At 43.6% G+C, this 21,390-nt stretch overlaps 1 protein-coding gene and 1 long non-coding RNA gene across 6 annotated transcripts in view; one reads left to right on the plus strand and one right to left on the minus strand.

The window, feature by feature from the left end:
* Positions 1 to 3,562: 3,562 nt before the first annotated feature.
* Hhat (hedgehog acyltransferase) overlaps positions 3,563 to 21,390 on the minus strand; it is a 317,030-nt gene continuing 299,202 nt past the window's right edge. For all 5 annotated transcript variants that reach the window (XM_074048402.1, XM_074048398.1, XM_074048399.1 and 2 more), the window contains one exon: positions 3,563 to 4,351. In XM_074048402.1, coding sequence (XP_073904503.1) covers positions 4,260 to 4,351 — 92 coding nt within the window. In that variant the 3' untranslated portion in view covers positions 3,563 to 4,259. The remainder of the gene's footprint in view (positions 4,352 to 21,390) is intronic.
* LOC141413948 (uncharacterized) overlaps positions 15,957 to 21,390 on the plus strand; it is a 31,372-nt gene continuing 25,938 nt past the window's right edge. Inside the window, exon 1 of the long non-coding RNA XR_012439003.1 lies at positions 15,957 to 16,951. This is a non-coding gene — a long non-coding RNA (uncharacterized lncRNA). The remainder of the gene's footprint in view (positions 16,952 to 21,390) is intronic.

Raw genomic sequence — 21,390 nt, forward strand, 5'->3', positions numbered from 1 at the left:
CTTGAGTTCCTTCATAACATGGGGAAGTCAGAAAGGCAAGTAGGGATGTGCTGAAGACAAGTTGTGAGGGGCAGCATCACTTTGTAACAACCTGCTCTTCAGCCCAATCCATATTATCAATATAGTATTTTAATGGTATTCCCCTGTGTTACTTAGTAATTACATTACAGAAAAGCATAATAAAAATAATTTAAGGATGATATTATTTAAAATTCCAAATGATCAATATTCATTTCTGAAATTCCACCAAATAAAAATACTGACCATCAGTTTTTATCCTAAATGATAAAAAAAACCCCTATCTTTGTGAATATGATTTTTATAATTAGTTAAAAGGACTAGAACTATGGATCTTATCTAGATACTTTGTGTAGCAAATAGGATTCAACTTTTTTTTGCAGGGGGGTGGGACTAGGTTTGATTCAGGTCTTCACACTTGAGGCTCAGGTGGTAGAGGGCCTGCTTTACATGTCCAGTCCATTTTGCTCTGGTTATTTTGGAGACTGGGTCTTGATAACTTTTTGCCCAGGCTGGCCTCAAACTGAGATCCTTCTGATCTCAGCCTTCAAAGTAACTAGGATTACAGGCATAAGCCATTGGTGCCCAGCTCAACTTTTTCTTAAAAGGAGAGGCAGGGGAGGAATTTTTCTTAAAACAATTTCTTTGAAGAAAGGCCTCAGAGAGGCTTTCCCAAAATGCAGCCAATACTTCAGAATAATTTGGCTTCTAACATTGGCCACACTGAAGTAAATGCTATTATTGTATGGATACATTCTGGTATGTCATCTGAAAGCAAAATCACAGCCAGACATGATGGTGCATGCCTGTAATTTCAGCTACTCAGGAAGCAGAGATCGGAGGATTGTGGTTCAAGGCTAATCTGGGCTACAAAACGTTAGCAAGCCTCTATCTTAAAAACAAGCTGGGATCTTCCTGTAAGCTGCCTGAGGTGACCTGTGAAAATGGTCCGCTACTCTCTTGACCCAGAAAGCCTCACAAAATCATGCAAGCAGTTCAAATCTTCGAGAAACTGTCCAGGCCATCAAAGGTATGCATATTTGAAAAGCCACCAAGTATCTGAAAGATATCACTTTAGAGGTATTACAGTGGTGGAGATGGTAGGTATGCCTAGGCCAAACAGTAGGGATGGACCCAGGGCTAATGGCCCAAAAAGAGTGCCGAATTTTTGCTGGACATGCTTAAAATGCATAGAGTCATGCTGAACCTAAGAATTTAGATGTAGATTCTCTGGTCATGGACCATGTCCAGGTGAACAAAGCACCCAAGATGCTCCACCCATACTTACAGAGCTCATGGTTGAATAGACCCATACATGAGCTCCCCTGCCACTGACATGATCCTCATCAAGAAGGAACAGATTATTCCTAAACCAGAGAAGGAGGGTGCACAAAAGAAAAAGCTATCCCTAAAGAAACTGAAGAAACAAAAACTTATGGCATAGGAATAAATTAAGCATAAAATAAATGCAAATAAAAGTGGGGAAAAAAAGCTGGGCATGATGGTGTAGGCCTGTAACCCTAACTATGCAGGAGGGGAGATGGGTGGATTGTGCTCCATGCCAACCCCAGGCAAAAGCAAGACCTTACCCAAAAAATAAAGTAAAAAGGGCTGGGGTGTAGCTCAAATAATAAGCACGAAGTCTTGACTTTAAACCCCACTACAACAACAAAAAAGTAAAAGCAAATCATTATATTATGGGTAATTTCTAGTATTTGCCAATAAGTGTGATATTATTTTAGATAAGTGAAGTAAGCAGGCTCAATTTCTTTAAGGGGAACTCCCCCATAAAACTGCTATTCTCATTCTACATATATTATTTAGGCATATTTGAATATTTTTTCTCTAGGTCTACAGTCTTAATAGAACAAAGGCTGTTACTCAAATGAATTAATCTAAAAACATAATACTCTTAAGTCTTCTTGTGTGGTTCCAAGAATTAGTCACAACGACAAAGTTTTCACTGACCTTCAGATGCCTTGTTTCCCTTCTTGGATATTGTCTTGGCCATTGTGCTTGGAGGTCCTGGGTTGGACTATGAAGCTAGGTCAGGGTCAGCAGATGCTGGGGCTAGAAGTGACTTGGGACCTTGTCCAGTCTTCCCAGCCCTGTGCCTGATGTTGTCCATGGCTGAGGACATAGCTGGTGCTCCTCTGCAGGACCTGCTCTGTGTGCCCAGATACCTCAAGGATCTTTTGGTTAAATCAACTCCAGAATTTCAGTTCATGTGTGCACAGAGAGAGGTACTGTCATTTTCCCATTACAGGTGAGCAGCAGTAAGAAGTTAAGGAAAACAATTGTCCTGGATAATCCACATATTGGTAAATCAGGCCTCAAAAGTTGCTGAACACAGTAATCAGTTACCAGTCCTGAGAACCATTCAGATGGTTTCAAAGAAACTCAGGATTATTACTTTCAAATATATCCACTCTCTCTCCCAATATAGGCTAATGAATGAATAAGCCTATGTTTATGTAAATGGTCTTTGGAAGAGCTCAAACATCTCTTGTAGTTCTTACATGTGTCCATACACGAGACACTGCCCTACCACCACTTTTATACCCCTGTTTTTCTTAGGAAGTCCTTTCCATCCAAAAGAACTTCAGCCAAACACCCTCTGGCTGAACACAAATCCTGACTCAGTTCATGAAGTTCAGTATTCAGCTGAGTGCTTATTCCTCCCCTGGGCTCATTTCCTCCTAAATACTTCTTAGCATCCTGGAGTCTCCTGTCCCATATCACCTTCCTTACCCAGCCAGATTCTAAAGTTGCTGCAGTCCAGGTGTACCTGCCCATCTCTGGCCTGCCTTTTGTTTCAGCTAACATAGTTTGGTTACCCCGGGTCATTAACATCTGGCCCCCTCCTATTTCTCTTCTAAACACAGCAAGTGGGAAGAAAGGAAGTCAACAAAATGATTGACTCTGCACCCTGGGAGCTCAAATTTCATTGAGTTGGTAATTATAGCCAAGATCTGAGGATAACACCTGGTAACAAATATGATAGCATTAGATTCAAGTGAAGGTTTCACTTCATTGTAAAATGACAATTTCCATTATTTGGGATTTTATAAGTTCTCTCTGAATTAGATACACTAAGGACTCAAATTTTAAAACTTCTTCACTCCCCACTCCAAAAAAAATCTAAGCCAACAAAAATATTCTAAAGTATCTAGATTCTAAAGTATCTACCCATGTGGCCATTGGTAGCCTGTTCAGCATCTATTTGGAGGGATAAACCATGAAGTTATGTAAGTGTGTCTAGATTTTAAACATTTTCCTCAAAAATATTCAAAATAACTCTAGAAAACTATGAATTACCTATGTAACAAAAGGTTCCATTTTAATTTGAATCAAAATGAGGCAACAGAAACCACTAAGCACAATCCACGGTGTAGGATGATAGTTTTTGGAATTTAGGTGAAGAGAGTAGAGGAGATCACAGGAGGTCATCCTTACCTTTTATGACTCACCTGATAGCACCTGTTTAAGGATATACTCATTCTCTGGCTTTTAAATTATGCTTCTTTATTTAGAAACAATTAGCTGTCAGAGGAATTGCCATGTTTATATATCTCTGCAAATCTCAGGAACAAGCAGTCAAATGTAGATTACAAATCACAGGACCCTTTGGAATGCCATAGGACTGCTTCTATTTATGACTAATCTATGACTAGGTCTTTGGAGACACAGCTGTGGCATCATCACGTCCCTGCTAAGGACTTGAAGTGTGAAGGTAAAATGCTAGCGCTGATCTAGACCTTCAATGCAGGACACGGATAAGGGGTCACCAAAACATCACCAGAACATTTCAGAAATCCTGCCCAGTGGAGGACAGGCCTATCACTAACCAGGATTTCTGTGCTCAGGTAATAAATGTTCATTACATTTAATTCTTAGTACAGAAGAGAAAACTCAAAGGGTCTATGGGACGAGGTTCTAGAGCAAAATGGTGTCATGTATAGCTGAGCAAGACACTCTTCTGTCCTGGACCCCAGCTTATTTAACAGGAAACTGATGGGTTCAGGTCAAAAGTCTCTAGGGCCCCAAAGTTAGATGATTGTCTGGTTGTAAATTTTGTATGAGAGTTCAAGCGAACAGTCTTGGAGTGAGGTATCTTCAACAGAAGATGAGCAGAAGATAATCCCTTCTTCTTGGGAAGAATATCTTGGAGTAGGAGAAGGTCAGAGCGAAGTACCATTTGCCTTGAAGCCCAGCAGTGATGTTGGCTAGGCCCTGCAGCATTAGTCCACAGTGTATGTCTGGGCCCATGCAATGCCCACATGGGAGTAGCAGTATAGGAATCCCAGGACAGAGAGGGTCACCCACGGCCAGCCTGGAAGAAGAGACAGAGATGGGAGTGTGATTAGAAATGCCATATGGACAAACTGTACCCTATGGAAAAGGCAAATGAAAAACACGACATATCTTGGTTTCCATGAGACACGTGCCCTCCAGGAAAGTCTGCTCTGATTGGAACCCTAGTAAGTAAAGTCTGCCAGCACCACTCAAATCAGCATAGAATGAGGGGTGCATTATCACAAATACAAGCACCTGCAGCAACAGGGCAAGCTTTTAAAGAATATGTACTTAGAGTGCTAAAGCAGATAATGAATAGAACACAATGCTCATGATCCCCACAGTAACTCTCAAAATATAGATCGACCATTGAATTGTCAGTTGTGAGCACACAGAAAGGGAGGCTCTAGGTTAAATAATTTACTTTAAAACTCAAAAGCTTTTAGTGGTTCCTCTACAAATACCAGTCTTAGAATATCTTCTGTCTTCTCTCATCTTTTTAAAATTACTATCTTTTTCTTCTAAGTATTTGTTATTTAATGATCTTCATGTCTTCTATGTATTTCACTTATTTAAACTTTTGTCAGGGACTTCAGAGAGCCATAGACGCTATAGAAGATTCCAGAAGCCAAAGTAAATTTTAAAAGATTTGGTCCCATGTCAAAGACACTCCCATTCCATCTTGGAAAAGGCATACAGTAGGACTTACGGTTTGTGTAATAAGCACTAGACAATGGAATTGTACAGAGAACGTTTAAACTGGGCCATATGGAATGAACAAGTTTGTCAGATGGATGGGACAGTGATAAGTCAAACCAGAGAAAGCAAATACAAACATCTCAGAACATCAAGCAACAGGGATCACCTACCACGGATGTGGTACAGGGGGCAGGCAGGAAGCAGAAGGAAGAAGGCTATAGGAAACCCCCAAGGGTTCTTATAAAGCCTAGCAGGCTCTCTTTTTGCTGGGTCACCATTATTGCTATTATTAATATGACCGAGGTAAGTCACGATAACATAGTGGTTAAATATGCAGGCTCTTAAGTGGGATGGACACAAGTTCAAATCCTGGCTTTGTCATTCCCAGCTGGTAACCTTGTGAAAGTTAATGAATCTCAAATGTTAAACTTGGGCCTACAGCAACTCGGTAACTAGTATCCTTACAAATATTGAGTAAAATGACATAAAGACCTGTATAGGGTGGGCACTAAAAAAAAGGCAGTAACAGTGGTGGTAAGAGGCACAGAAGTCTTTTTTCCCTGAGTGATTAGAGTCACAACAGGGAAATGAAGTCCAAGTCTTCCTCCTAACTCCTGGTTCATCTTGCTCTGCAGACCGACTTGCCATAAGAATTTTCTTCCCAGGCCCTGCAGGCAAGAGAAGCAAGAGCAAGAACCTGGCACTCTGGTTCTAGAACCGGACTTATGGTCCCACCTCATGTCTGCTAGTATATGTGTTACCTGTGGCTGCCACATTTTAAGTCAAAAATTTAATGGCTTAAAAAAATAGAAATATTATTCTCTCCTGGGCCTTGAGGCTAAAAGTCTGAAATCAAGATGTTAGTCACCTCCCTCCAAAGGCTTCAGGGGAGAATCCTACCTTGCCTATTCCAGTTTCTGGGAGCTCCTAGCCTCCCTTGGCTTGTGGAAGAATTACGCCAATCACTGCCCCTGTCTTCACATGGCTGTCTTCCTAGTGTTTCTCTGTGTTCTCTCCTCTTCTTATATGGACACCAGTCACTAACCCTAAATCCTCTCAAATGCCTTCACTACTTAGGTCCACAAAACTCCATTTCCAAATGAAGTCACATTCTGAGGTTCCCAGGTACATAGGAATTTAGGGATACTATTAGCTCTGTATAACTACATACTTTTCCTGAGCTTTAAGAGAGTCTCGTCCTGCTAGGAGGCCCTCAGATCTCTCTTCGCTGTGGCTCAGACTCATTTGCCAAAGAATCTAGTCACCATCTGCTCCCCAGTTTGCTTGGAAAAAAGTATGGAGAGAGGGGGCTTCAGGCACAGGAAGTGCTCCTGGATTTCAGCTGTGTTTGGGGTAAGAACTAGTGGGTGTTTGGTAAACACAGAGCCCAGAGGTGGACAAATGGAACGGGTGCTTCCTTTACACAAAGCTCGTGCTGGGGTGATGCACAGTTGTGGTTTTATATCTGAGTTGTCAAGAAACATCGCTGTGAAAGCTTCTGTCAGGACACAGAACTATAAAGGGGAACAGCCCCAGTACTGTCTAGACACAGGTAGGGCATATACATGTGCAGTGTGGGCCTTGAAAATTCTCCCTATTCTTCCCTAGAAGCCATCCATAGAAGCAGCTAGAGAGCAGTTAGAAGAATAATATCCCTAACTACACCATGTGTAGCCAGTAGTCTACACAGTGTTTGTTCAAACCATATTTTTAGAGCCAGTCATGGTGGCATGTATCTGTAGTCCCTGCTACTTGTGAGACTAAGGCTGGAGGACTGTTTGAGCCTGGACAACAACAAACAAATAAAAATGAAAAACTTCTTTTAAAAACATGTGAGTAGAATGACCACAGCTTTGGTAACACTTTTAAAGTGTTTTAGAAGTATAATTGATTACTATTGGGCCAGCGTCCTATCACATAACGTAAAGTTCACTGGCCTTTGTGATGCACAAAAGTTCCTAAAGATGGTAATCAGGGTATGTGCTAAATGGCTGCCAGGGATTACTGGTCCTTTCCTCACCTCAGGAGGAAGATACCCAAAGACAAGGGAAAGACAGATTGTACAAATCACCTTTCCATATTATTCAACCAACACTTCACAAGCACTTTCTACGTGCCTGGCCCTGTCCTAAATCTTAACATCATCATTTTTAGGTTGCCTATAGGGTCAGGTCTGACTGAGGCAGCTGCTCAGTAAGCAGTGATGTGGCCCAAAGGGCAGAAGGGAATGGAACAGAGGCCCCAACTCAGATGAGGTCAGGATAGCAAAAGCAAAAAACAAATGGGATAGTCTGTCATTCTGGCAACACTCAGAGGGCTATTTTGAAGCACATACAAGCTTGTTAGTCTTTAACAACAGATTTTTCCTGACAAAGAACACTGACTTCCACCTGTAGTCCTCTCCACCCCTTAGCCTTTCCCTTCTCAATCTTCTTCCATGATCTGTTCTCACCCAACTCCCAACAGCCATTCCTTACATACCTCCCCAACCTCCACTGGGCAGTCCTCCAACACACACACTCCTCCCACCAAATCAATGTGGCTTATACAGCCTGATGGACAGAAGAAGGCACTTTACCGCTGAAATACCCAACATACTCTGAGCCCAGAAGGCTGGGTCTCTAGAGTCAATGGTACATGTAACTTCCTACTGGGCTTTTGATTCCTTGACCTAACAAGACTTAAATGAGTGAGGAGTTTTAACAGATCATAGCTAGGCAACACTGAAGATGTTATGAACAGGTTACTAGAAAGTCAAACCACCCCTGCAAAACTATACTGGTTAGCACAGTTAATAGGACAGATCAGACAGATAGAGCTAAAGGCATTGAAGCAGAATGTGTAGCACAAGAGATTCAATTACAAGGACCAATGTAGGTGGCGTAAGAGATGGAGTTAGTAGGACATAGGTAGTTTTATAATGACATTGTTAATAGGGTATCAGTAAATTGTGTAATAACTATAGCTAATGAGAAGCAGGTAGGACACAGAGGGAAATAGCTAGAGCTAAGAGAAATCAAGCAATGTAATTTTCTTTGAGGTCATCATAGCTGAGCAATTCTCTGAGCAATTAAATCAGTCCTTTCTAGTCTGAAAGGACTAGAAAGGTAGAGGTTCATATGCTGAAGGAATAGATCATCATGCAGGGCTATGAGAAGTTAAAGAATGATTTTCTGGAAAGTGAAGGGATAATCAGAACAAGAAGTGGGTGTGGTGAAAAAAATCTATTTGATAAGTAATGTGAAATGGTACAGTTCCTGTGGAAAACAATATGGAGGTTCCTCCAAAATTTAAGCATAGAATAACATACATGCTCCCCAAAATTAAGAGCAGGAACTAGAAGAGATATTTGTACACCCATATTCATAACAGAATAATTCACAATAGTCAAAAGGATGCAACCCAAGCATCCATGGACAGATGACTGAATAAACAAAATGTGGTATAAGCATGCAATGAGATCTTTTTTGGCCTTGATAAGGGAAGTAAATTCTGATACTTTTCACAAGATGGATGACCCTTGAAGACATTGTATTAAGTGAAATAAGCCAGACACAAAAGAACAATTACACAATTCCACTTATATGAAGTACTCAGAGTAGTCAAATTCATAGAGACAGAAAGTAGAAGAGTGGTTACCAAGGGCTGGAAGGGAAAAGAAGATTAGGAAGTGTTTATTGGGTATAAAGTTCTAGTTTTGGAAGATGAAAAAGTTCCAGAGAAAGATAGTAGTGATAGTTGCACAACAATGTGAATGTATTTAATTTCCCTGAACTGTACTTAAAAATCAGTTAAAACTGTATGACATACACAATTTACCACAAAAAAATTATGCTGACTGAAAGAAGCCCTTGGCAAAATAATACCTACTATCTTCTTCCACTTATATACAATGTGAACTAATTTATAATTACAGAAAAGCCTACAGTTGTTGACGGGAACTGGAACAAAGAGAGGATAGATTTCAAATGGGGCACTAGAAATCTTCTGGAATGATGAAGGTTCAAAAATGGTAAAAATTCATCCAACTGTATACCTTGAATGAATGTATCTGATTGCATATTAATTAATTTTCGAGAAAGTTGACAGAAATTTTAAAGGCAACAATGGGACATTAGTAAATCACAGACTTGGTTCAAACAAAGAACAGGAAAACACAATAGTGAGGGGTCCTGCATCTCCCTAGGCAAAGGAGGACTTGCTGAGCATAGGGCCCAGCCCTAGGCTCCCCAATCATGTCTTCCTCCACCGTGGCCTCTGAGGAACTGTCTTCACTGTGCAGATAGCTTCTGGAAAGGGAAGGCTGCTATAGCTGAATCAGCACAAACCCCTATTTCATGAAGAAATCAATCCCTCCTAATGGGGACAGGAGTTAATTGAGTTGCTGAATAGTGCAGGAGCTATCAATTACCCCATCAAACGCTCACTCAGCTGTCGGCTGGGGCAACACTCCTGAGGCCCTGTCTGCCATCTTGGCTGTAACAGGGCTTCAAAAGCCACATCCTGCTGTTAACCATCTCTAGAAGAAAGTGTCTGATGACCAGACTATGAACAAGCTTTGCAGAGACACTTTCTTCCTGTCCTGCCTTTCATCCATATGCAGTTTACAAAGAATCTTCAGTCTACTTTACAGGTTACAAAGATTACACAATCTTAGTTAATTCTCACAACACTCTGAGATAGAAATTACTGTTCTCATTTTTAAAGGAACAAACTAAGGCTTTTGAAGATAAACAACTTGTCATGAATTATACAGGTAGCAGGTTCTGGAAGTGTAGTTTAAACCTTATACTGATATTCTTGTTCAAAGCCACACTTCCTCCAGAGTCCACTCCCAAGTCTGGCGTGTCAGCTAGAATCCTATTTGGAAAACCATCTAAAGAATGTCACACTACTTTGTCCCTTAGTTTATTTTTAAAAATCTACCCTTATTCACCATTTATCTACCACTAAAACTATGTTAGCTTCTTCTACCCATTCCACCCCCCAAGTTTTCTAGCCAGAGGCCCGAGGTCCCTGCTTCTCTCTCATGACTTGTTTTCTGACAACAAAGGGGTAACATCTGGTTTGGCAGGGGCCTCAAGGACCTGTCCTGCACTTTGCCATCATCTCTTCCAATGGACTGCTCAATGCCCATGCCTTACCATTTGTAAGATATTCTGAATATCAGCCCCCCCATCTTATAAATATATTGAACATCCTTGATTTACAGAAGTTCAATTTAAGAGGCTTGTTTTTTGTTTTTTAACTTTACAATGGTGTGAAAGTATACCCATACAATCTATTTTTCACTTTTGATACAGTATTAAATAAGGTATATAAGATATCTGACACTTTAAAATAGGCTTTGTTCAGGTGATTTTGCTCAACTATAGGCTAATGAAGTGCTCTCATTACATTTAAGTTAGGCTAAATGAAGCTATGGTGTTCAGTCTGTTCGGTGCACTAAGTGCATTTTTTACTTAAAATATCTTCAACTTATGATGGGTTTGTAAGATTGCATCCTTACCAATAGGATGTAACCCCATTGTAAGTTGAGGCACATCCATGTATCTTTGCTTTGGTGGCATTTTCTACTTTGAAGCTATCAGAGGATATTTCTTTCCTTTGAGAACTAGCTCATACATCAGCCACAGTCCTAGGGAGCTGGCTCAAGACCCAGGAGACAGCCCACCCCTGCCTTGACATTCTCTGCAACATCCTACCAGGTTCACTGCCATCGTTCCATTAATTATTCAGATAACTGTGCACTGCTGCCTTCGTTAAAAGCACTGGCTCCTGATAGCACTTTGTGTTGAACAACGTTCAGCTCTGATGGGGAGAAGTGATAAGGTCCTTTATTTAAATCTTATTTACTCCAGTAGTTGCAGCCAGGAGATATCACGGAGCCATTCATCAAATGATCCTAAGTCTGCAGCCCTTCCTTCAAGGCTAAATTTAGATCTTTAACTTTAATAAAGCTGTCGGGCAGGAGTCTTTCCCCTCATAGGCTGACTATGTTACAGTCACACAAAGAGAGAAAAACTGTCCAGGATTCTGAGCCTATAAACTACTGAGTCCATTTCCAAACATGTGGGGAGATGGACAGAAGTTATGAAGCAGACTCTTGCGTTTTTGAGGGTCTAATAATAATTTCTTACCTCACTCACTCAGCCCCCAGTGGTTTTCCAAAATCACTCAGTTGTCTTTCACATCCCTCACAAGAAAGGTCTAGATGGTTCTTGTATGTTTGTAATTGAAGCAGGAAACCCAACAGTGATCCTGCTTTCAAGTCACCTGGAAGGTATGTTAAAAACCCAGATTACAGGGTTACCACCCGCCAGTTTCTGATCCAGCATCTCTTGGCAGGCCTGGGAACATGCATGTTTAACAGGTTGCCTGGTGACACTGATGCTGCTGGTTCAGGGACCATGCTTTGGAAACCACTGTTCAGGATAATTCTGCAAAAAGCTGAGGCTTTCTACTGACAGAGCTGTCCATCTGTAGACTCCACTCCCACCAGCAGAGACGATATTTACTGAGCATCCCATGTTACCAGGTGCTCTGCTAGGGGTGTTCCAGTCTCACAATCACCTTACCAGGCAGGTATTGCGAGCCTCATTTCTTAGTTCCCATATATATAGAAACTGAGGCTCAGAGAAGAAAAGTCACTTTCCCAAGGTCTAATGGCTAACTGGAACACAAGGCTATGTAACTCCACTTGGCCACCAACACTCAGAAAGCAGTAACTTGCTTCAGGCCATATGGCAGAAAGACTCAAATCAGGCATATGCCTCTTAGCCAGGTCTCTTTTCCTTTAAATTCCTGGCCTCTTCCTCTAACATCATGCCCCTACATCAGGTGCCCAAGGTAACACGCAGGAGGCCATAGCCAGTTTGTGTTTTCACCCCTCACTCACGCTGTCATCCGATCTTCTGGGGCCTCCCTCTGTTTCTCTGTCTTTGTAAAAGGATGGAGGAATCATTAATGAGCACATTGACATCCTTTGTTTGCTTAGGGCCTAATTTAGACCATGGCATCAGAGAGCAGTCTCCTGGGACCTGGATGATCCTTTATTAAAACTGTCAAAACAACAATTATTTGAGCCCTGCCATGAACCAAGCCTCCACAGGGAATTCCAGAGGGAGATGGAGGAAAGGGGTGGTGGGACCTCCCTCAGAGAGCTTCCTGCCATCCGGAGCAACAATCTCTTGCTAGGTGCTGTGTACACACTTTAACCAGCACCAACAGCAGTCTTTAATAAATCACGTTGTTCACAGTCAATTTCACATGCTGATGAAGCCAGCCTCTGCCACATTTTTCATCTTTCCCCAGCTCCCGTGTAAGCCCTGCAGGCAGCCGCTTCCTGAAGCACCGACTGCCACAAAGTAAAATCATTTCATGTGAAATTCGGGGGGTGGGAAGAAAAAGCCGGAGCCACTTTTTCTTATTCTGACAGCACAAACAGAAGATGGTGCTGGAAAACACATATTTTCTCTCTCTGGAGCCAATAGGGTGAGGGACCAGCTTCCCCCAAAACTGTCTCTTGCAGGTGGTGCCACAGCCCTAACTCCAGCCACTGGGGCAGAGGCTGCACAGCTGGAACGTGCTTCCCCAGCTGTTTCCTTAACTTTGGTTCCTAATGTAGCCTAATTAGGACTGTGGTTCATTGTTAATTCATGACCACACTATGTAATACAGAGGATGCTGACTAGCAAATGAGCCAACGAAAGCCACTCTGCTGAAACAAAAGGACGGCGCACTGCGAGTCAGGCTCCTGTTAGATGGCCCTGACGCTGCTCACCCACATCTGAGGTTCCTCTGTGTCTCAAAGACATACATTCCAAGACACCTGTTAGATGCCTGGGATAATGGGCAGTACTGAACCCTATCTATACTATTTTAAATTCTACATACATGCCTATGAAAAGCTTGATTATAAATTACACACAGAATGAAATTAACAACTAATAAGAAAATGTAGCAGTTATAGCAACATACTATAATCATCAGAGTTACATGAATGTGGCCTAAATGTTAACTCTACTCACCTTTCTTCCTGTGATGATTTAACATAATGAGATGAAGTGAGGAGAATGATGGAGGCACTGTGACACAGCGTTAGGCTATTACTGACCTTCTGGCGATGCTCCAGAAGGAAGGTCATGTGCTTCGGCAATCCCATTATCAAGCCATGAAGATACTGGGTAGGTAGCATACACAGTGTGAATATGCCAGACAAAGAGAAGAGTCACAACCCAGGTGGGATGGAGTGGGATTGCACAAGATGTCATCATGGTACTCAGAATGGCGCATAATTTAAAGGGGATGAATTATTTCTGGCATTTTCCATCTAATGTTTTGAACTGAAGTTGACCACAGTTCACTGAAATCTCAGAGGAAAGACATCCACAGATAATGGGGTGGGGTTACTTATTAAGCATCTATGGTATGCTTAGCATTTAGACAGACAACCTGGATTCTTGACCCAGGCACAGTCTGCACCTTCATGAGGCCTTTGGAGAATGTGCTGAGGACACTGCACCTGAAGCTCAGCTCCACAGCTATGTGATCGAGATGTGTAGATTACAAAAGTCTCAGGGGGAACACAGAGGACAGAGATAGGATTCTCAAAAGCTGGGTTGGCTGGGACGATGGGCTGACACTAAGAAGTCAAAATGGAACAAGATAAATATAGCTGAACTTAGCCGGTTTTGTTTCCAAAAGCAGCAACACAAATGTGAAAGGGCAGAGGTCTGGGAGTCATGTTACAGGACAAGGAGTTGATGGAGTTGGTGACATTACCTGGAAACAGAAAGACACTGGAGAAGACAAAGTGGCTGCTACAGATATATAAAAATCTACCAATGAACGAGGGTTGAGAAGACATCTGAATACAGAGAGCACAGAGCTGGAAAGAGGGAGAAGACACCAGGGAGGCAAAGGCATGTGTAGGCAGCTGGGACACTGGCACTGAAGTGGTTCAAGAGACTGAGATTCCTGTTACTGGGGAAACATGGCCAGGAACAAGATGGTCAGTGTGCCATGACACAAAGGAGGAGATTCCTCTTTTGGATCAGAGGTAGAATCACCTCTGGGAGTCTAGGAATTGGTTTCCTTATTCTCAGGTCACTGTGACTAGGGTATGCATGGTGAAAATAGTCAATGACTAAACAGTGGGACTGAAGAAACATAGATACTAGTTGTTGACTTTTAATACATTCTCTTTTGGAGTGTGAACTAGCACTTGCCAGGCAGTGCTTTACCACTTGAGCCATACCCCCAGCCCAAGTTGTTGAGTTTTAAGTACTCATAAGAGTACAAATCCCTACTTCAGGTAACTAAAAAATACAGTTGTGACAAGTACCTGAACAAGAAACCACACCCCACATGCCTACTTGGCCTCTTTTTCCAGGTCCACAGGACATAAAGTCAACTGACAGAAGTGCCCCAGTCCTGCCATCATCCGCACTTATGGGTGTGCCTGGGGGAGATGTTCCCAAGGGATGGAAGAACAGGAGCACTTACTCCACCCTCATTACCACTTCCATCAGTGAAGCAGGAAAGGGGTAGAGAACAACGCTTGAACCACGCGAATATCTGAAAAGGTGATGGCAGTGAGCATGTCTGACATATTTTTTTCCTAAAGCACTTGTTAAATAAAGGATCCTAAATTACTTGACTTGAAGTTCGGAGCAAAGAACAGAATGATAAAGCCAAGTTTAGCAGCAGCAGCAGCAGCAGCAGCAGCAGAAGCCGCTTTTCCTGCAGTTAGCAGAAGCCACAGTAGGTTGTGAATGCCAGCCACCACGGGGACGAGGAAGGAAATGTTCCTGCCCGCTGTCAAAGATGGCTTTGTTCTTACCTCGCTGCTCCCGCTTACAGCATCTGCAAAAGTCTGTTTTGCTCATCAATACACTGAGGAACATAATCGCTTTGAAAGCTGGACGTACTGTTGAATAAGAGCTCCCTTAGGTGCCACTTTCTAGTAGCCACTGCTTTTATTCCAGGAATGGGGGTGCGCAAGGCAGAACTAGCCCCTCTTCCTCCTTCCCCTGCTCTAAGGCAGGCTGGCTTGTGCCTGGGGTGCAGCTGCTGGACATGGTTTCTCTTAGAGGACACCAAGCCCAGAAGATTGGTCTCATTAGTGTGATATTAACTATCTGCACTGTCTTTTGCCTTCCTCAAAAGGAACTCAACAGACAGAAGCAGAACAGGTCTGAGATTAGTTCCAAAAACTATGGTGTGCATCCAACATTTTACAAATGATGTTTAGAAAGGCATCTCATCTTCTAGGTCATAGGGTAAAGAGGGATGTGGGAGACCGAGGAGGGATGGGTGTCCAGGCTTAGGGGATGCTTGGTTGAGGTGTGCTGTGCACAGCAATCTGGCCCCTGGCAAGAGCGCAGTATCTTGTTTATCTCTTGGGAGCACAGAGCATGGAGGTGGCCCTTGGTATCAAGAAAAGGCAGTGAAGGGGCAGGCCAACTGAAGTCTCACGGAATCTGGGGTCTCTCTCTGTTAAAACAATTTTTTTAAAAAACAGCAGAGTTGCCCAGGGACTACGGCCCTTATGTCACTGTCCAAGGGAGGGAAAAGGACACTAAAGGAACCTATCATCAAAGTTGCATACCCTGGAGACTGAGGGCTCTGCCAAGAGTCACAAGCTTTCTGACACTACAGCTGCTCTTCCCCAGAGTGACCCATTTCTGCTGCAGGATTGTAAGGAGGTGGAGCCGTGTGGGAACACAGATGACCAGAGCGCCTGACCCTGGACAGTAGCCACGGTCACTGCTGCTGTCATCTCAGGCCACATGGGAAATGGGTTAGTGTGTGTGTGTTGCTGGGGGCGGGGGTATATGCGCTCAGCTCAGCCTTGGTAACAAAAAAGCACACCATGTGACTGTAGATGTGAGTAAGGCTGACCAGTGCCAGGTCCCTTGCTTAACAAATGACACTGTCACACAACACAAGCTACTTCCAGAAGTTGCAGAAGGGCTCCAGCATATGGGCATGCAGATAAACCATCGTGCAGTCGGGGAGAGGCCATGAGGTTATGTGGGAAAGGCTTAGACTTATTCTATACCACTCCAGAAGACAGAACTGGGGCCAACAGAGGGAAGTTACTGAAGGCAGAGTTTGGTTACTGCCAAAGGGAACCTATGACATTCAGAGTCTTCTGATGAGAACTGGGTGTCCTGGGTCTCTGGCTTGCAGTTTTCCTTTCCATTAGGAAGGCAGCCTTGAGTGACATCTGCCTCTGATGGAAGGTAGGGCCAATGACCCTTCTAAATCTAAGAGCTCAGAGTCCTATGAAACTGAAGTCCTCAAATTGTCTTCCCCTCCCAAGGGAAGTGCATGCTAAGGCCAAGATACAAACTAAAGCACCACTTGGTCAGATGCAGGCGGGAGGGGCATCCTGTCTCACAGAACAGAGGCAGAGTCCCAGTAAGCGTGGCAATGTCAGAAGATACAGCAAAGCACTCAGGAGGATCTTCATCTGACGTAGAAACTGACTCAGACGCTGTTTTTTTCAACCCAACTGACGGAGAAAGATGCGTTTGAAAGACCTCACTCTGAAGGAACTCTGTGTTCCTCGGCTTCCCGCTCTGGCTGATGGCCCCAAGGGTGAGTGTGCTGGCAACAGGAGGCAAGTACCACCAGATGCTCTACCACCGCTGGGATTCGTGCCCAACCCCCACCACCAAGGATCCCTGCTGACAGAACTACCCACTTGGGCAGCCTGGACTTGCAGACCCTCCAGGACCCTCTGCAGGGGCAAACTGGGAAATGCTCACAGCTTTTCTTCTTCACACGCTGCTCTGCTCAGCACCAAGCACCTGGAACCAGTTGTCCACCGGGCAGAAAAGACAGGATGGGGTGCAGAGGAGAAGTGAATCAAGGCAGACTGAGTCTCTCCGTGGCTGAAGGTCATTCGTGTTTGCTGATTACTAATAAGGTATGAGACCTGCCTTGTGTGTACAGGCAGCAGCCAGGGCAGCAAGTCTGGGGTCCTTCAGGAACCTTTCCTCAGCTCTTTACTCTCCCATGGGTTAATTGCTGGCCCCCAGGGAAGGGGTCTGAGCTGCTGCAGTTTCTGGCTGGTCATGTTTGTGACCTCAGACCACGATATTTACATGATGGGCTCCTTGTAGGCTTTCCAGATGCTCCTTCAGTTGTGGGTCACCTCGGGGCGTGGAACCAGCACTTCATGGGCTCTCTGATTCCTCTCAAGTGACAGGCAGTGTCCGCAAGAATCAGCAATGTGACCAGTTGCATCAGAACAGTCTCTAATGGGTCCCAGCACCTGAGCTCAAAGTGATGGTCCAAGAAGGACTTGTAACAGACCCCATCCTCATGCCCCTGGTGCATCTGACAACCCCTATGGGTGGAGCACCGATCTAGGCTTTGGGCACCTTGTTTTGTACAGCCTGCCACCTCCCTTCTGAGGGAGGTGAAATTAATCACTGTTGGGAGGCTTGTCTTCAATACTTACTGAGTACCTACTGTGTGCAGGGCACTGGGATAGATGCTGGGGACACCAGAGAGGTTGAAAGTCTGACACAGAGTGAGGGAGACAGGAATTAGGTGTAAAAAGATACATCGAAGGGTCCCAATGTGAATAAATGAGTGGGCATTCCACACTCACTATCTTCCCATGTGCTGAGCACCACGCCAAGGGCTGGGGTGCATGGAAAGGGAAGACTTGGCCTCTACCCTCAGAGGCCTGGAAGAGGAGGGTGGCATAGGACACAGGTATTTATTCTGTAAAGCCAGACACTGAGAGTCCAGGTGCGGGGAGGAAAATGCCAAGGAAATGGAGAAATGGGGACGCCAGTGAACATCCACTCTGGCGGGCACGCACTTTCCAGTAGTTTCCATCCTCTGGGGTAAATCTCCCTCTATGGAAGAGAGCCTGCCCTTTAGTCCATCTCACATGCCTCCAGTAAGTTTTAGAAAAGAATTGTTCCTCCCCAGTTTTAACCCCCTTTTTCTCTCTTTTTTTTTTGGTGGTGATGGTACTGGAGTTTGAACTCAAAGCCTTGTGCTTGCTAGGTAGGTGCTCTATCACTTAAGCCACGCCCCCAGACCTTTTCTCTTCGGTTATTTTTCAAATAAGATCTTATACTTATGCCTTGGCTGGTCTGGACTACCATCTTTCTACGTATGCTTCCTACATAGTTGGGATGGCAGGTATACACCACCACACCAAATTTACTGGTTGAGTTGGGGTCTCACACACTTTTTGGCTGGGCTGGCTTTCAACTGTGATCCTTCTAACCTGGGCCTTCTGAGTAGCTATGATTACAGGCATGTTCCACTAAGCCCAACTTAGTCCACTTTTTTTTTTTTTACCAGATATTGTACAATATAAAACTCAAAAGTGTGGAAGGGTCAGCAGGGAAAAGTAAATCCTTCTGTATGTCTAATTCCTGTCTCCTTATAGGCTCCTAGAGTTCCCAGCTCCTTGTTTCTCCTTCCACAGAGATTCTACACACACAGAACCATAACTTTTCACTCTGAAATATATGTTGGTTTCGTTTCTTATTTTTGTAAGGTTCTATATCTTGGCAACTGTTCTGTAGAAGTGCATATCACTCTGCTCATGCTTTCTATTGGGCTGAGAAAAATTCCACTGGGTGGATGTGCCATAACTATTTACCTGGTGGCCATGAAAACCTTCATATCTGTTTCCACCTTTACTTTTACAAACAATGCTTGTAGCGAATATCCTTGTACGCATTTCATTTCACACGTGTGAAATTACATCTGAGTGCAAAGTCCTAGAAGTGGCATTGCTGGGTCATTTTGATAGATATTACAAACTGCTCTCTCTAGAGGAATTATTGTTTTATACTTCTGCCACAAGTATGAGGTGACTCCACTGAGTCTGTGCCAATTTGGTGCAATACCCTGTCATACTTCCAATTTGCATTTCTCTCACAAACAGGGAAGTTGAGGGGCTGGAGGAGTGGAGCACCCGCTCAGCACCAATGGGGGAAAAAGAGTGAAGTTGAGATTTTTCCATTTGCTTCAGAGCCATTTGTATTTCCTTTTTCTGGGAACTGTCTGTTCACATCCTTTTCCCATTTTCTATCAATTTGGTGCTGTTTCCTTACAGATTTATGGTTGTGAAGTTATGTTTGGCCTGAAGGGTGTTCTGCAATCTTCTGCCCTCAGGAGAGTGAGGCTAAGGTGCTGAGTCAGAAGAGAGCCACCACAGACAGGGAAAGCGTGGGGACAGTTTGCTCAGTCAGGAGCTGGCTGGGCACCTGAGCAGCTCGTTTTCAGTGTTTCTGAATCTTTGTTAATTGAGGAAACCAAACTTATGGTATCATGATCTCTGTTGAGGAGTTCCCAGTAAGCCAAACAGGAATGACTATATATACATTACTTGTTTCACTCTATACAATCCATGGGCTGGAGAATGAGGATAAGAGTCATAGTTGTCTGCTTTTTCTTCCTTCTCTTTCCTTTCTTTCCCCTTCTCTAGCCATCCCATCCACCCACTATTTAATTCTGATTGGTGGAGCAGATGAGGCTTTTCTTTCTAAGCTTCCTCTAGGGGAATCTCAAGGTTGAGTCACTTATGTGTATCTCTTCCTTTTACTTCGCTAGCTCATGACAGCTATATCTTTCTTCAGTTCAAAGCAAATCCTGGGGGATGACAGCAGGAATTATGGTCACTAGCCTCAGCCACACCATTAATGGGTGTCTTAGGGTCAGAGCTTAGGGCTGCTTGGCCCGCCCATTGACAGAGCCACTAGCCCCTTCTCTGGGTTTCCCTCTCCCTGCTAACCAAGCTCTGGCCTAGAAGCTACCACAAGCAAGTCCAAGTGCCTGCTTTATTGACTTTTGAGGCCCAGATTTTCTACACACCTCTGCAGGATTGTCCTGGTTCCATCATTAAGTTGTTGCAATGCCTATTGAATAAAGGAGGAGGAAGGAGAAGAGCAGACTCCCTTTCTGTTGCCAGTTCTTGTCAGCATCTGTCCCAACACCAGAAGTCAACAGTGGCTCCAGGCCCCAGCTTCTTATGAAATTCTCAACTAAAGCAACACTCACCAACTGGTTCTCAGCAGCATTCTGAGAACCTGGTCAAGCATAAGTCATGAAGCCCCCCTCAGAGGTGTGAACACCAGCCCCCAGGGCTATAGTCTCTGAACTCCCAGATTCTAGGCATCCACCTGCCCTGGAGCAGTCCCTAGTACCTGGGTTGCCTTACTGCTCCTTTTTGCTTTTCAGCCTTTGCATATTTGTGTATTTCCCTGTATTCAATCTCTTCTGCTTGAAATACCTAGCATGGTTTCCATTTTTCCAGATTAGACCTCCACAGATAAATCACTTAGTGCCTATTTATAGACCGGGGGCTGATCAGTGCCCCTGTGATTGTGCAAAAGACCAGGGAAGGAGACACAATCATTGTGCTGAGTCTGGAGAGATGAGTACTTGCCATGTACAGAGGAGGCACCCAGAATTTTGGAGGCTCAGACTTTATAATGAATCAACTGGAGGAGTCGTCATCAAGATGTTCCCTTTTTCCATGATCAGAGTCACAATCTGTTTCCAAAAAATTACTCCAGGCTCCATTCTAAGCTGTTCCTCTCTCTCCCTAAGGATGAGGCTGGATAGACTCCTGGGTGACAATTATCCCAGGCTTTTCATATGACAGTCAGTAAAATTTCATGTGACTGATGATTTTCTCTTTCTCTTTCTAAATTTATAATATGAGAATATGTAAAAAACAATTGGATCACATGAGCAAACTGGGGAGGAGTGTGCCATGAGCAAATACATTGATAAATTATAGGCTTGCCCAGTGCCCATGAATTTCTAGCTCATTGCCTTCCTCCTCCACAACTTATAAGGACAGAAGCATTCAAAGGCTTATCTTGTCTAAATTAATAACTATGCAGGGATATCCAGCTGATCTGGAGAGAGATTAAAAATGCCTTCTACCCAAAAGCTTCCAAATGTTCTGGTTAAGATTTAGAGTTGTATCTGAATCTTCTTAAATGTGTTTATAGTTGGCTAAATTCCAAAGCTGTGAGTTGAAAGCCCTTGTATTATGTTTATCTTTTTAGTGAAAAGAAAAAATTAATCAGACTGTGCTCCCTTCTGTTAAACCCAAAAAATGCACTGATAGTTCAAGTCTTTTACAGAACCTTGAAAAACATACTTTTGAGGCCAGGGTTCAGTGGCTATGAGCCACTTGTGAGCCAGAGATTGGGAGGATCACAGTTTGAGGCCAGCCCAGACACAAAGTTAATGAGACCCCCTGCCATCTCAAGAAAAAAGCCAAGTGTGGCAACACATGCCTACAATCCCAGTTACAAGGGAGGAATAGGTGGGAGGGTGAAAGTCCAGGGCCAGCCCTAAACAAAAAAAAAAAAAAAA

The sequence above is a fragment of the Castor canadensis genome, chromosome 11 (assembly GCF_047511655.1).
Source record: "Castor canadensis chromosome 11, mCasCan1.hap1v2, whole genome shotgun sequence".
Classification (NCBI taxonomy): Eukaryota; Metazoa; Chordata; class Mammalia; order Rodentia; family Castoridae; genus Castor; species Castor canadensis.